This window comes from Cetorhinus maximus, chromosome 4, assembly GCF_964194155.1.
Source record: "Cetorhinus maximus chromosome 4, sCetMax3.hap1.1, whole genome shotgun sequence".
NCBI classification, from domain to species: domain Eukaryota; kingdom Metazoa; phylum Chordata; class Chondrichthyes; order Lamniformes; family Cetorhinidae; genus Cetorhinus; species Cetorhinus maximus.
In genome coordinates, this window is record NC_135882.1 from 13,931,913 (window position 1) to 13,946,525 (window position 14,613).

A 14,613-nucleotide genomic window follows, 5' to 3' on the forward strand; every position below is an offset into this window, starting at 1 on the left:
CACGACCCTTCGGCAGAACTGAGTATAGTTAGGAGAGAGGTGAAATATAAGCTGGTCTAAGGTGGGGGGGTGGGGGGAGAGAGAAGTTGAGGGTGGGGTGATTGTGGGGATAAGCAAGCAGTGATAGGAGCAGATAATCAAAAGATGTCACAGACAAAAGGATCAAAGAGGTGTTGAAGGTGGTGATATTATCTAAGAAAAGTGCTAATTAAGAATGGATGGCAGGATACTCAAGGTACAGCTCTAGTGGGGCTGGGGTGGAAGGACTAACAAAGTTTTAGTTTTAGATTTAAAAATAATGGAAATAGGTGGGAAAAGAAGAATCTATATAAATTATTGAAAAGGGGGAGAAACGGGGTTGGAGGGGGGAGAAACGGGGTGGGGATGGGGGGGGGGGATTCTGTGAGGCTGCCAGTCCCTAGTGTTTACATTGCTAAATCCGTTTCGTTTATCCCTGCGGCGGGAGAGTTTATGACATGGATTTATTAGCGAGAAACCCAGGCATCAAAATTAAACAAATCGATGATAATATTGGAGTGGCAGTTGAAGAAGCCTTTCACTTCCAGCTGACTTTAAACGTCAACATAGCTGGTTCTGTGGCCCTGGTGATTCGGTCCTCCGCCTTCCCGTCATTCTTTCCGGCACTGGCGGTCCTCCGTCATTCCTCCCGGCGGCGTCGGGGGGCGGTCGTCCGCCTTCCCGTCAGCCCTCCCGGCGCTGGCAGTCTGTGGTCCTCCGTCTTCCCGTCATCCCTCCCGGCACTGGCCGTCTTCCGCCGGCACATGGTTCTCCGGAGGGGAAGGTGACGGGAAAGGACGGTTCGAAGGATGGCAGCTTATTTGACGCACCAGCAGAAAGTACTTCGACTTTACAAACGGGCCCTGCGGCATTTGGAATCCTGGTGCATTTTCAGGTTCGGTCTTTATCTCCCTTGAGTCAATGCAATGATGGGGATTCAGAGTTAGAGAAACTGGTGGTGTTGAAGCTGGATTGACAGACTTGCAGTTGGTGCTTTGGTCGTCGATTCACAGTTGAAGTGCATTAACGAGATGGTTTGTTTTAATATTTTAATTACCATTTAACTGATCTGGTGCAATAGGACGAAATGCATAAATGCTTGTAAATCAAAAAATAATTGTGTTCATATGCTTGTTTAATAAATTGCAACTGTCAGTCGAAAAATACTCTGAATACTGGAAATCGTAAACAGAAAAGGTTGTATACGCTCAGCAGGTCAGGCAGCCTGCATCTGTGGGGAGAAAGGGGGGCGGGGGTGTTCTGAAGAAGGATCTTCGACCTGAAATGTTAACGCCATTTCTCTCTTCACAGCTGCTGCATGATGTACTGTCTTTGCAGCTTTTGCTTTTTAGTTTCCAGCTGCCATAACGTTATTACAAATGAGTTTTATTTTAAAGCATTAACCTAAATTTGAAACCACAAAACATTTTCCCATCTTCACGGTTCCAACACCGAACTGAATTGCTTTTAACAATTAGTGCTTGAAGCCTTTAAAGGTCATTAATTCACCTGAGCAGAATGTACATTGCCCATGAAGTCTCCTTCTAAGATTATCTGATTTATTGCAAGGAATGCCTTTATAAAGAGACAACTTATAAACTATTAAGAGTTAATAAACTGATTTCAGTGTGAGAATTAAGAATTTTTTGTAAGTGTATTAAATCAGAAATAACATCAACATACTGGAATAAATACACTGGTTGACATTGATAAAGTTGGTTAATATTTTGAGGAAGGAGGAAACTTCACCAAGACTTGGTTTCCAAGCTTTTATGAAAATCAAATTCTTGGCTATGGATCTTCATCTGATGTGACCTGTGTCTATTTATGTGAGGTTTTGTTTAAAAATGAGGCAAACGTTTCCATTGTAAATCACAGAATCTCATTGCAGAAGAGGCCCATCAAGTCTGCACTGACATGTGAGAAACACCTGACCTACCCACCTAATCCCATTTACCAGCACTTGGCCCATAGCCTTGAATGTTATGACGTGCCAAGTGCTCATCCAGGTACTTTTTAAAGGATGTGAGGCAACCTGCCTCCATCACCCTCCCAGGCAGTGCATTCCAGACCGTCACCACCCTCTTGGTAAAAAAGTTTTTCCTCACATTCCCCCCCCCCAAACCTCCTGCCCCTCACCTTGAACTAATGCCCCCTCGTGACTGACCCTTCAACTAAGGGGAACAGCTGCTCCCTATTCACGCCCCTCATAATCTTGTACACCTCGATCTGGTCACCCCTCAGTCTTCTCTGCTCCAACGAAAACCACCCAAATCTATCCAACCTCTCTTCGTAACTTAAATATTTAATTCCAGGCAACATCCTGGTGAATCTCCTCTGCATCCCCTCCAGTGCAATCACATCCTTCCTATAATGTGGCGACCAGAACGGCACACAGTCCTCCAGCTGTGGCCTCACCAAGGTTCTATACAACTCCAACATGACCTCCCTACTTTTGGAATCTATGCCTTTATTGATAAATGCAAGTGTCCCACATGCCTTTTTCACCACCCACTAACATGCCCCTCTGCCTTCAGAGATCTAGGAACACACACGCCAAGGTCCCTTTGTTCCTCAGAACTTCCTAGTGTCATGCCGTTCATTGAATATTTCCTTGTCAAATTACTCCTTCCAAAGCGTATCACCTCACACTTTTCAGGGTTAAATTCCATCTGCTACTTATCTGCCCATTTGACCATCCCGTCTATATCTTCCTGTAGCCCAAGACACTTAACCTCACTGTTAACCACCCGACCAATCTTTGTCTCATCCGCAAACTTACTAATCCTACCCCCCACTTGGTCATCTATGTCGTTTATATAAATGACAAATAATAGGGGACTGAGCACAGATCCCTGTGGTACACCACTGGACACTGGCTTCCAGTCACTAAAGCATCCTTCTGTCATCACCCTCTGACTCCTACAACTAAGCCAATTTTGAATCAACCTTATCAAATTACCCCGTATCCCATGTGCATTTGCCTTCTTTATAAATCTTCCATGTGGGACCTTGTCAAAGGCTTTGTTGAAATCCATATAAACTACATCAACTGCACTACCCTCATCTACACACCTGGTCACCTCCTCAAAAAATTCAATCAAATTTGTTAGGCATGACCTCCCTCTGACAAAGCCATGCTGACTATCCCTGATCAAACCTTGCCTCTCCAAGTGAAGATAGATTCTCTTCTTCAGAGTTTTCTCCAATAGTTTCCCTACCACTGATGTGAGACTCACTGGTCTGTAGTTCTCTGGCTTATCTCAACAACCTTTCTTAAATAGTAGAACCACATTAGCTGTTCTCCAGTCCTCTGGTACCTCCCCCGTGGCCAGAGAGGAATTAAAAATTTGGGTCAGAGCATGTTACACTCTTGGGCTAGCACTTGCACCAGATGAATTTATTTTGTGTCACTGCATTGTTATAAATATGAGATTACCTTTTTGGGGGCAATCTTGCTCCTAGCAACAACAGTACCAAAGTATAGCATTAAAAGACTTGCCGCCTTGGTGTGATGTCAGAATTTGCCTTTATGCTGAAAAATGACATCTGAATCTATATTTCTTGTACTAATTGGGCCTTGAGGGAGAGGGGTTACTATGTTAAAGTGACTATTAGGTCACTTTAATACAATAAATCACACACGTGTAGAAGTATTTATAGAACAAGTGAAATGTATTGATTTAATATGCAAGCAAAATAATGAATGTTGAGTTAATGAGTTGTGTGCAGAATTGGTACCACAGTAGTATATATTATTGAAAAATAGTTTTTTTAATAGGAATATGAAGCAATATCTGACATTTCATCTTTTCCTTGGTACATTGTTAACGTCCTGGTTTTGCACCTGATACAGGGTCTTCCTTTTGACTTAAGTAATTAAGGTTTCAGCAAGCCTTCCTTTTGGAGGCGGTGTTTTCATTCAAAGCATATATTTATCCTAGGCTCAACCATCTTCAGCTACTTCATCAATGACCTTTCTTCCATCTTAAGATCAGAAGTGGGGATGTTCACCAACATTCATGGCTCCTCAGATACTGAAGCAGTCCATGTCCAAATGCAGCAAGACCTGGACAATGTCCAGGCTTGGGCTGACGAGTGGCAAGTAACATTCGCACCACCACAAGTGTCAGGCAATGACCATCTCCAACAAGAGAAAATCCAACCATTGCCCCTTGATGTTCAATGGCATTACCATTACTGAATCCCCCACTATCAACATCCTGGGGGTTACCATTGACCAGAAACTGAACTGGACTAGCCATATAAACACTGCGGCTACAAGAGTAGGTCACAAGCTAGGAATCGTGCAATGAGTAACTTGCCTTCTGACTCCCCAAGCCTGTCCACCATCTACAAGGCACGATTAAGGAGTGTGATGAAATACTCCACTTGCCTGGATGAGTGCAGCTGCTACAACACTGAAGAAGCTGGACACCGTCCAGGACAAAGCAGTCCACTTGATTGGCACCACATCCACAAACATTCACTCCCTCCACCACCGACACAGCAGTGTGCACCATCTACAAGATGCACTGAATTCGCCAAAGCTCCTTAGACAGCACCTTCTAAACCCATGACCACTACCGCCTAGAAGGACAAAGACAGCAGATAGATGGGAACACCACCACCTGGAAGTTCCCCTCCAAGTCACACATCATCCTGACTTGGAAATACATCACCGTTCCTTCGCTGTCACTGGGTCAAAATCCTGGAACTCTCTTCCTAACAGCACTGTGTGTGTACCTACACCACATAGACTGCAGCGGTTCAAGAAGGCAGCTCACCAGCACTTTCTCAAGGGCAGCTAGGGATGGGCAATAAATGCTGGCCCAGCCAGTGAAGCCCACATCCTGTGAATGAATTTAAAAAAAAACATTGCACCCTTTGTTTATCCTTTCAAAATGTGGTACACCCCTGAAGACTAAGATGTCTATTGGGTATGCTTCTTTTCATCCTCAGTGTTTGTCTGCAAACTTGCTTCTGTTATTTTTCTTGACTCCTCTTCTATGAAAAGTATTTCCTGGTACTAAACTAACTGCCACGCTATTGCTCATTCACTGGAACTTTGTGAAGTTATCAAACCTTTGTTAACTCTTAAATTATTACTTTGAAAGTTATGAATTTATCCATGAACACCAGTATAGCGTTTAGATTGATAGTCCCACTGATAATCCTGTTTGTTGCTCAAGTTGTTATATTTTATATATTTGTTCTTGGGGATGTGGGCAATGCTGCTTGATTCATAGGCTGTTCCTATTTGCTCTGAGGAGGTGATTACATGGTGCTACTTTGAACCACAGCAGTTCTTGTGGTGATGGTATTCAGACAATTTCACAATGTTGACTCGGGATGGTTCGTGACTTGGAGATGAACTTGAAGGTGATTGTGTTCCTTCGATATCATCCCTTGTCATTCTAGGTGGTAGAGGTTGCAGGGCTGGGAGGTGGTGTTGAAATAATTTTGACGAATTGCTGCAGCGCATCCTGCAGATGACACAATTATAGCACACTGTGCCGGTGATGAAGGGACTAAATATTGAGTCTAGTGGTAGAGGTGCCAGCGATGTAGACTGTTCTGTCCTGGTTGGTGGTGTACTCTCTTGACGACAAATGCAATTGCATCCAGCCAAGCAAATGGTGAGGAGTGCAACACACACAACTAAAGCTTTGTTGGTGGTGGAAAGACTTGGTGAGGCACTTGTTGCAGGGTCATGGCCTCTCCCCTGCTCTCATCACTTTACTGATCTGGCTGGTCCAGTTAACCTCTAGTCAGTTGGAGAGGGGTGACAGTTGAAGGCTGGATGGATAATTAGGCATTTTCTTGGAGATAATCATTACTTGATAATTGTGTGGCATGAATATTACCTGCCATTTATCAGCCTAAGTTGGATATAGATGACAGAGGGGTACTGTGGGCTACTTCATTGTGAATAGAGCTGAACAGTATCCAATTGTCAACAGCCCTCCTTCCATACTTGTATTGGAAGGAAAGTCACTGCTAAGTGTTGGGTTAAGAATATTTCACTGAGGTACTTCTGCAATGGTATCCCAGGCCTGCAACAATTGGCCTCCAGTAACCAACTTCCTTTGTGTCAGATATGATTTGAGTCAAGGTGTTCTCCTTGGTTCTTATTTTGCTATAGTACCCATTTTGCTAGGTTGGCTTGATGCCATAGTAATTGAATGGTGCAGGAATTATTGTGGCCAGCTACTATGGTTCTTATGCCTTTTGTATTCAAGAGTTGAATACTTCAAATCATTTATCATTATTGACATCCCAAAAGCGTTTGACAGAACCTAACACTATATATGTTGAAACAATTTACCAAAGTATGATGATCATGACCATCTAGTTTACTCCAGATTGCAGTACAGTGCTAGCAGTAGCTTATACTTTGACTCTTTTCATAGTAATTTGGCTCTCCATTGCTCTGACTCTCTCTCCCACTCGCTCTATTCCTTCCCATCAGTGATCCCTTCCTCTCAACCAAACTTATCCAACATTTTGCTGATAGTTTCACGCTACATTCTCAGACATTGCCACGATTTTATCAGTGTAATGGACGAATCGTTACATTTGATCTCCATGCCCCTTAAGACTGAAATTTTTTTTGAAGAATGTAAAAGATGAGAAGAAACATTTTCTTGCATAATTAGAACAATAATCATAATTTACCTATGATGGCTCAATCACTAGTCTCGGTCTACCAATGTTCTTTGCTACAGCCTCTTGCCACCCCCTCCCAAATGGAGTTCCCACAATTGTTCTCTTGTTGGAAGTTGCCTTCGAGGTGCTGCTTCCTTTTGTGTCTGGCATTTATTTTCCATTCAAATTACAAAAGCCAGTTCACAGAATAGTGTAGCTCAGAGGGAGCCATTCAGCCTACTGAGTCTGTGCTGGCTGTTAGTTTTAATATTCTAGGATGGTGAGCTTAGGTTCCTGTTTCTGCAGAATGTTGAATATGGGTAGGATTGAGCTTGGTATTGAGCAGTGATGCATAATGGCCTCTTGTAGGAGAGCACTGTTGAAGGATAAATTGATTTGAACAGTGTATGATTTCTATTTGAAATTTAATCTTGTAAAGGGACTTGAATAAATTTGATGAAACACCACTGCAATTGCTATTGTATATAGGTTTCTGTTTAACCAGTAACACTTTACTTGTGATATTCCATGAAGGAAAAGTAACCTTGCTAAAATGCCACCATCTTAGAGATAACTTTGCAGTCAAAGTTCACTAAATGCAGAACATCTTTCAAAATCTGGGCTTTTGATTTTGGGATGAATGCCTGCTTCCTTGCTCCACAAATCCCTAGTGTTATGTCTTCTGGTTTTATCAGGGTTAAGTACTGTTGAAGCGGCTGCCTGCCTAACTTATCCTTCCTTTTAAACCTACAATCCCCCTCCTCTAAGTTCAACATCCAGCTGCCTCTTGAATGACTTAACATTGCTCTACCAGTATGTACTGTACTCGTGTTACCTTATTTGGAGCACAGAGCACTTCACTTGTCTCTGTATCGAATGGCAGCATTAGCATAGGGCATACTTTAGGCCATCCGCTTCACATACAGAAACCAATATTACATGGGGGAAGCAGATACTGGGGGCGCACCTAATGGCTTTTAGCATTAAGCAGAATATTCTTGCATGAAAAATAACATGTATTTGTTCAAAGCTAATTATGACTTGAGTTCAAGAAGGCAAGTCACATTGTTTACATAACAGGCTGCTGAGCTTGTTAAACCTAAACCTCATTCTACATCTGCAGAGAGAAAATAAACAAACTCATCACTAGTGGACCAAATAATTAAATTTTTCCAAAAAATGTTCATTTTGTAGCACCTTTATCCATTGAGATCCAGAGAGGCACAATGAAAGACTGGTGTTTAGCATTTTGCCTTCTAACACTAGCTAGAGACAAATCTTTTTGGTAACTGAAACAAGGAAAAGGTCATAATAGTAATATTTGATTACACCTGCCACCATTTTAATTCATTTAAGAGTGCAAAATTGTTGGAATGAATTGTGAAGGGACTGTTCCTGGAGTTAACACAAAATACCACTGATTTGTGATATTTACTTTGTTCCTAATTAGGGACAAATACCGTTTTTATGCCTGTATGCTGCGAGCAAGATTTGATGAACATAAAGATGATAAGGATATGATAAAGGCTACAAAGCTGCTGAAAGCTGGTGAGGAGGAATTCTGGACAATGCAGCATCCGCAGCCCTATATTTTCCCTGATTCACCAGGAGGCACATCCTATGAGAGATACGATTGCTACAAGGTGAGAGGTGAAATCCATATATAAAACCAATGCATTATAGATAGCCTCATAAGAGGCTGCTTATTAAATGCTTTTTTAAAGTCTAATTAAACTATGTCTAACAGGTTTCCTTCATTCAATATCCTGGAGAATTCTTCAAAAAAAAATACAATCAAATTGGTAATGCATGACCTTTTTCAGACTCTGTTAGATAACCCTGATATGGCCTTCTCTGTCTGTGATATATTGCATCCCTAATGATTCCCATAGGCATCTTATCCATGTTGAGTTAATAGGTCCATAGTTACCCAGGTCTGCCTTTATCCCCTTTTGAGATTAGAGCAACATGAGTCTCCTGGAAGAGCCTAGATTCCAGCAAACTATTAAAGATTCAGGCAAGGGGCTGGCATAGCTCCTGCCCAATCTCCTAAAAGAACCCTTGGTGGGCATCATCCAAGCCAGCAACTCTATCCATTTAAAAGTTCTTCATTCTAAACAGTGTGTTTTCTTCTATTTTAATACTTTTTTTTTTACTGATAAGAGCACAATTTAGTTCCAGCATCATCTTTGAGTGAAGATAGAGACAAAGTACTCATTTAGTCTATCCACTGTACAATGCGAGTACTTCCTAACCTGCCTTTGCACATCTTTCAACACCTCAATAATGTCTTTGACAGCCCTCTGACTCTTCATAGTTGAAAAAGCTTTTCCTATTGCTACCACAATTACCAACAGTCCTCCTCTCCAATTAACCTCTTGGCTGATCTGTTAGCTGCCTTAAGTTTTTTTTTATTGTTCTCAGAATGAAACTCTGTCCTTAACCAGTTTCTGCAAATGCTTGCTTCCAGGGATTGTGGGAGGATGATCAGTTTTTTTTTTATGTCTACAGTCTGGTGAAACTGGTGTTAATTTAGCAATTCCACTGATATACTGACTGTGATTTCCTAACTCAGCACAGACCTGGATTGTCCCATCTGCTTGCTTACTGCTGACCACACTGATCTATCCAGGGCTTTGTATGCTTTTTTCTGATTTTTGAGCTACTTGGAAGTTTTTAAGAAGTTTGGGGAGAAGTCTATAGTCTTGGTGCCTTCAGTCTGTGAGGTAACCTGATTCTGGGTTATAAGCAAGAATTTTAAATTTATTGACATAAGTTTTGATGGAAACAAGTGCTAAGTGTTTTAGCACTTAGCTGTATCCTGCTTTGATATATCTAATGGGTGACTTTAAGATTTCTCATCAACTTACTCCCCAAAGTTATTGATGCTCTTTTACTGATGTGCAAAAATCAAAAAAGTTTATTTTACTGTGAGGCTATTCTTCAAACCCTGACTTTTAAATTTATTTAAGATATGTTTTCCTCTATTTTTGCTAGACACCTGAGTCCTATCTGGATTACTGGCATCCGTCTGAGAAAGCAATGTATCCAGATTACTTTGCCAAGCGAGAGCAATGGAAGAAGCTGCGTCTCCAGAGTTGGGATAAAGAGGTGGATACAAACCCATTGTGGTGTTCGTAATACTGCATTTATACTATAATAGTTCCAAGTATCTTAGCTATCGGCTTTCCATTCGCTTAAAAATAATTTCATTGAAAAATACAATCTGCAGCATTTTTAGAGGCCCTGCAGTATTGTGTGGTTGGCAAATCATCCATGTAATCAAACATATTAATCAACAGCAAGATATTGTAGTGGATGTGTGGAAGTTTACCAGCATCTGCTTGTAAAAAAAATTGTGGAAAATAGTTGTAACAATTTAATTTAATATATTTCTATTTAAAAATACTGTTGCTTAGAAAAATGCTTTAATTGGTTGGGATATGGCATTCTCTGGCACAGATCAGCATAAAGAAGTTTCCTAAATTCTTTTACAATCAAGTATCGAATTCCTTTTTAAAAGAGGAATGTTAAAGAGTATGGTGAACAAGCAGATTAGCAGAGGCAGCTTGCGAAATAGATATCAAATAGACGTGCTGTAATATTCTCTTATTCCTGGCATATCACCTGTACAAAATGCTTTCAGAATATTTTGGTGAAGTGATGTCTTTTGATTATTAGAAGTACTCTGATCAGAAACACAATGAATAGAAATCAACTTTTACTGTTATATGGATGTGGCTACAGTAATCTGGTTGCTTCGTGGAGGACCTGTATTCTCCAATCCTCCAGATTGCTCCTCTTGCAGAAGAGTGTGGGGTGAGCTCCTTTTCCAACACCATCACCTGCCCCCATTGGCTGACCTGGTCAACATTGGTACGTTATTCAAGAAGGGAGGAAGGGATAAACCAGGGAACTACAGGCCAGTCAGTCTAACCTCAGTAGTGGGGAAACTATTGGAAGCAATTCTGAGGGACAGAATTAATCCACACTTGGAGAGGCAGGGGTTAATCAAGGACAGTCAGCATGGTTTTGTTAAGGGGAGGTCATGTCTGACCAATTGGATTGAATTTTTCGAAGAGGTGACCAGTTGTATAGATGAGGGCAATGCATTTGACGTAGTCTACTTGGACTTCAGCAAGGCATTTGATAAGGTCCCGCATGGGAGACTGATAACGAAGGTAAGAGCCCATGGGATCCAAGGCAATTTGGCAAATTGGATCCAGAATTGGCTGAGTGGCAGGAAGCAGAGGGTGATGGTCAAGGGGTGTTTTTGTGACTGGATGCCTGTGTCCAGTGGGATTCCACAGGGGTCGGCATTGGGTCCCTTGCTGTTTGTGGTATATATAAATGATTTAGACTTGATGGTAAGAGGGTTGATCAGTAAGTTCGCGGATGACACGAAAATTGGTGGGGTGGTAAATAGTGAAGAGGATAGCCTTCAATTACAGGAGGATAAAGACAGGCTGGTCAGCTGGACTGATCAGTGGCAAATGGAATTTAATCCGGATCAGTGTGAGGTGATGCACTTGGGCAGGACAAAACAAGGCACGGGAATACACGATGAATGGTAGGACCCTGGGAAGTACCGAGGATCAGAGGGACCTTGGTGTGCTTGTCCATCGGTCCCATAAGGTAGCGGGACAGGTAGATAAGGTGGTTAAGAAGGCATATGGGATACTTGCCTTTTTTAGCCGAGGCATAGAATATAAGAGCAGGGAGGTTTTGCTGGAACTGTATAAAACGCTGGTTAGGCCACAGCTAGAGTATTGCGTGCAGTTCAGGAATCTGCATTATAGGGTTAGACAGAGTGCAGAGGAGACTTACCAGGATGTTGCCTGGGCTGGAGAGTTTGTTATGAGGAGAGATTGGATAGACTGGGGTTATTTTCCCAGGAGCAGAGGAGGGACATGATTGAGATGTATAAAATTATGGAGGGGTATAGATAGGGTAGACAAGGAAGTTTTCCCCTTGGTGGAGGGATTAATAACCAGGGGGCATAGATTTAAGGTAAGGGGCAGGATGTTTAGAGGGGATGAGAGGAAGAATTTTTTCACCCGGAGGGTGGTGGGAATCTGGAACTCACTGCCTGAAAGGGTGGTAGAGGCAGAAACCCTCATAACATTTAAGAAGTATTTGGATGTGCACTTGCGATGCCATGGCATACAAGGCGATGGGCCTAGTTCTGGAAAATGGGATTAGAATAGTTAGGTACTTGTTTGACCAGCGCAGACTCGATGGCCCGAAGGGCCTTTTTCTGTGCTGTAGACCTCTATGACTAAAGAAGAATTATGCAGAGTGGTTTGATATAGGCATCTCAAATTATAATGGGGCTAGCCAATGGGGTAGAGAGACTTTCTGGTAATTAGGATCTAGAATAAGAGGACATAGTGTAAAAAGCTTCCTCTGTTTGCTGTCCTAAATCTTTGTTTAATATTACATCTGAGTTGTGAGGCTCTGATATGCGGTATTGGAGTTAGTGACTAAAGCAGACACCATGAAAATAATTAAGAATAGATTAGATTTGAAGGAATGTGAAGAATATGGGAACATAACAGCCACATAAAATTGGGATGACTGTCTGTGAAGGTTAAACATCAAAGTGGACAGTTTGGGCCAAACAGCCTCTATCAGTCTTGTAATTCCTATATAAAAGATAGACTAGTATTTCAATTTCATGACATCCCAAAGCACTTTACAGCCGATTACGTATTCTGAGATATAGTCAGTGTTGTAATGTAGGGAAACACATGAGCCAATTTGACCACAATTATCCACTCCTATGTCTTTTCTCCTCTCGTTGCGTGAATGATCAGAAATTTAGTTAGTAAAGAAATATTTATCCCACCACTCAATGGCACTGTTTGACATTCCATTGCATGTCCTGATGGGGATGTTTAACACTGATACAAGCACTGAAAACCACTCCTCAAGGTGGGTGTTGCAATAATTCTCAACCTTTGAGACACTAAACCATGTGATTTGATAAGCAGATGGAGCAATTTTTGTTTAAAAGTCTGTAATAAAAATTGATTGACACATTTAAGCAAAAATGTAACTACAGTCTGGCCATGGACATAAACAAAAATGTCAGTCATGATTTACAGTGAGTGTGCAGGGTTCTAATTTTAACCCAAAGTATGGATTTAGACCCAAACTGGAAGTCAAATCATTGCAAGCAAGTTAAAACTGCATTTTAGAATTACTTGATCCTGATAGTGTAGAAGGAAGAGAAGGGTATCTGCATGGTAACTTTTATTTTCTTTCCCACTGTAGGTGAAGCAGCTGCAGAAGGAAGTGACTGATAATCCTGAGAGTGAGGCTCTGCCCCCTGCTTATAAGGAGGGTGACCTACCTCCACTGTGGTGGAACATTGTCACAAGACCCCGTGAACGCCCAACATAAAAAGGCAGAATGGATAACAGATAGAAAAAGTGGTCCCAGTGTTGTCAACAGCAGATTATTTATCGAGAGTTGGTGTAAACACTGTTTTGAAATGTTTCTGTAAACTTAATGAAGCCTAATAAATAGCTGAAAATAAACATTTGTTTTCATTTTGCACTACCCCAAAGAAACTCACTTAAAATGAAGGATCTTTACAGTTTACATCAGTGTTTCCCATTCTTTTTATCCTTAACCTTAAATATTGCTGCTGCTGTTCTTTTTTTTTTAAAAATCGTCTGTTTTCTACGTTTTAGTGGTCTACCACCATCCACCCCTTCCTTCCTGACTTGTCACCCACCAGGGAATTTGAGTGCACTTCTCCCCATTCCTAGCCCCACCCCCACCCCCCACACACACACACATTTGTCACAGCTTCTGAAAATGAGTTAATTCCCCATCTTTCATAACATAACCAGCGAGCAATTTCAGAGCATCTATTTGGCACATGCAGCGCGTATCTGAAACCCAGGCCTTGGACTGGATGGTCACAACAGGCACAGAGCAGATGCATTCTATACACCCATCATGTCCCTAAATGTAAAACCAGCCCCCTTATGCTCTCACTGGACTTGTCCAAATCAAGAGTTATTCTAAGATAACAAAGGAAAATGAGTGGCAAACAACGTCTAACTCAAAATTTCTCCATGACCTCCACCCCCTTATTTCTTTAATCTCCAGCCTTCCAAACGTCCCAATCTCTGCACTCCTCCAATTTTCACCTCTTATGCATCCGCACTTTTCATCACTCCACCATTGGTGGCTGCGCCTTCAGCTGCCTCCATCCCAAGCTCTGGAATTCCATCCCAAAACCTCTCCACCTCTCTCTCCTATCCAAAGATGCCTTCCAATCTACCTCTTTAACCAACTTTCCAGCCATCTGTCCAACAGTGCTTATTGTGAAGGGAAACAAAAACAGAAATACCTGGAAAAACTCAGCAGGTCTGGCAGCATCGGCGGAGAAGAGCAAAGTTGACGTTTCGAGTCCTCATGACCCTTCAACAGAACTAAGAAATAGGAAAGGGGTGAAATATATGTTGGTTTAAGGGGGGTGGGGGGGGAGGTTGTTGGGACAAGCAAGCAGTGTTAGGAGGAGATAACCAAAAGATGTCACAGACAAAAGAACAAAGAATGTTGAAGGTGGTGATATTATCTAAAAGAATGTGCTAATTAAGAATGGAGAGCAGGACATGCAAGGTAGCTCTAGTGGGGGTGGGGTGAAAAAAACCATGGGTGGAATACATTTAAAAATAATGGAAATAGGTGGGGAAAGAAAAATCTATATAAATTATTGGAAAAAAAACAAAAGGGAGGGAGGATGGAGGAGGGAGTTCAAGATCTAAAGTTGTTGAACTCAATATTCAGTCCAGAAGGCTGTAAAGTGCCTAGTCGGAAGATGAGGTGCTGTTCCTCCAGTTTGCGTTGAGCTTCACTGGAACAATGCAGCAAGTCAAGGACAGACATGTGGGCAAGAGAGCAGGGTGGAGTGTTAAAATGGCAAGCGAC

The 14,613-nt window shown here is 41.8% G+C and overlaps 1 protein-coding gene across 1 annotated transcript; it reads left to right on the forward strand.

Moving 5' to 3' along the window:
• The first annotated feature begins 703 nt into the window (after positions 1 to 703).
• Positions 704 to 13,208, forward strand: ndufb9 (NADH:ubiquinone oxidoreductase subunit B9). Its single transcript, XM_078539951.1, has 4 exons — positions 704 to 913; positions 8,117 to 8,309; positions 9,664 to 9,777; positions 12,943 to 13,208. Exons 1-4 carry the CDS (start codon positions 828 to 830, stop codon positions 13,069 to 13,071), a joined length of 522 nt encoding a protein of 173 aa, XP_078396077.1. The 5' UTR covers positions 704 to 827; the 3' UTR covers positions 13,072 to 13,208.
• Positions 13,209 to 14,613: the final 1,405 nt, after the last annotated feature.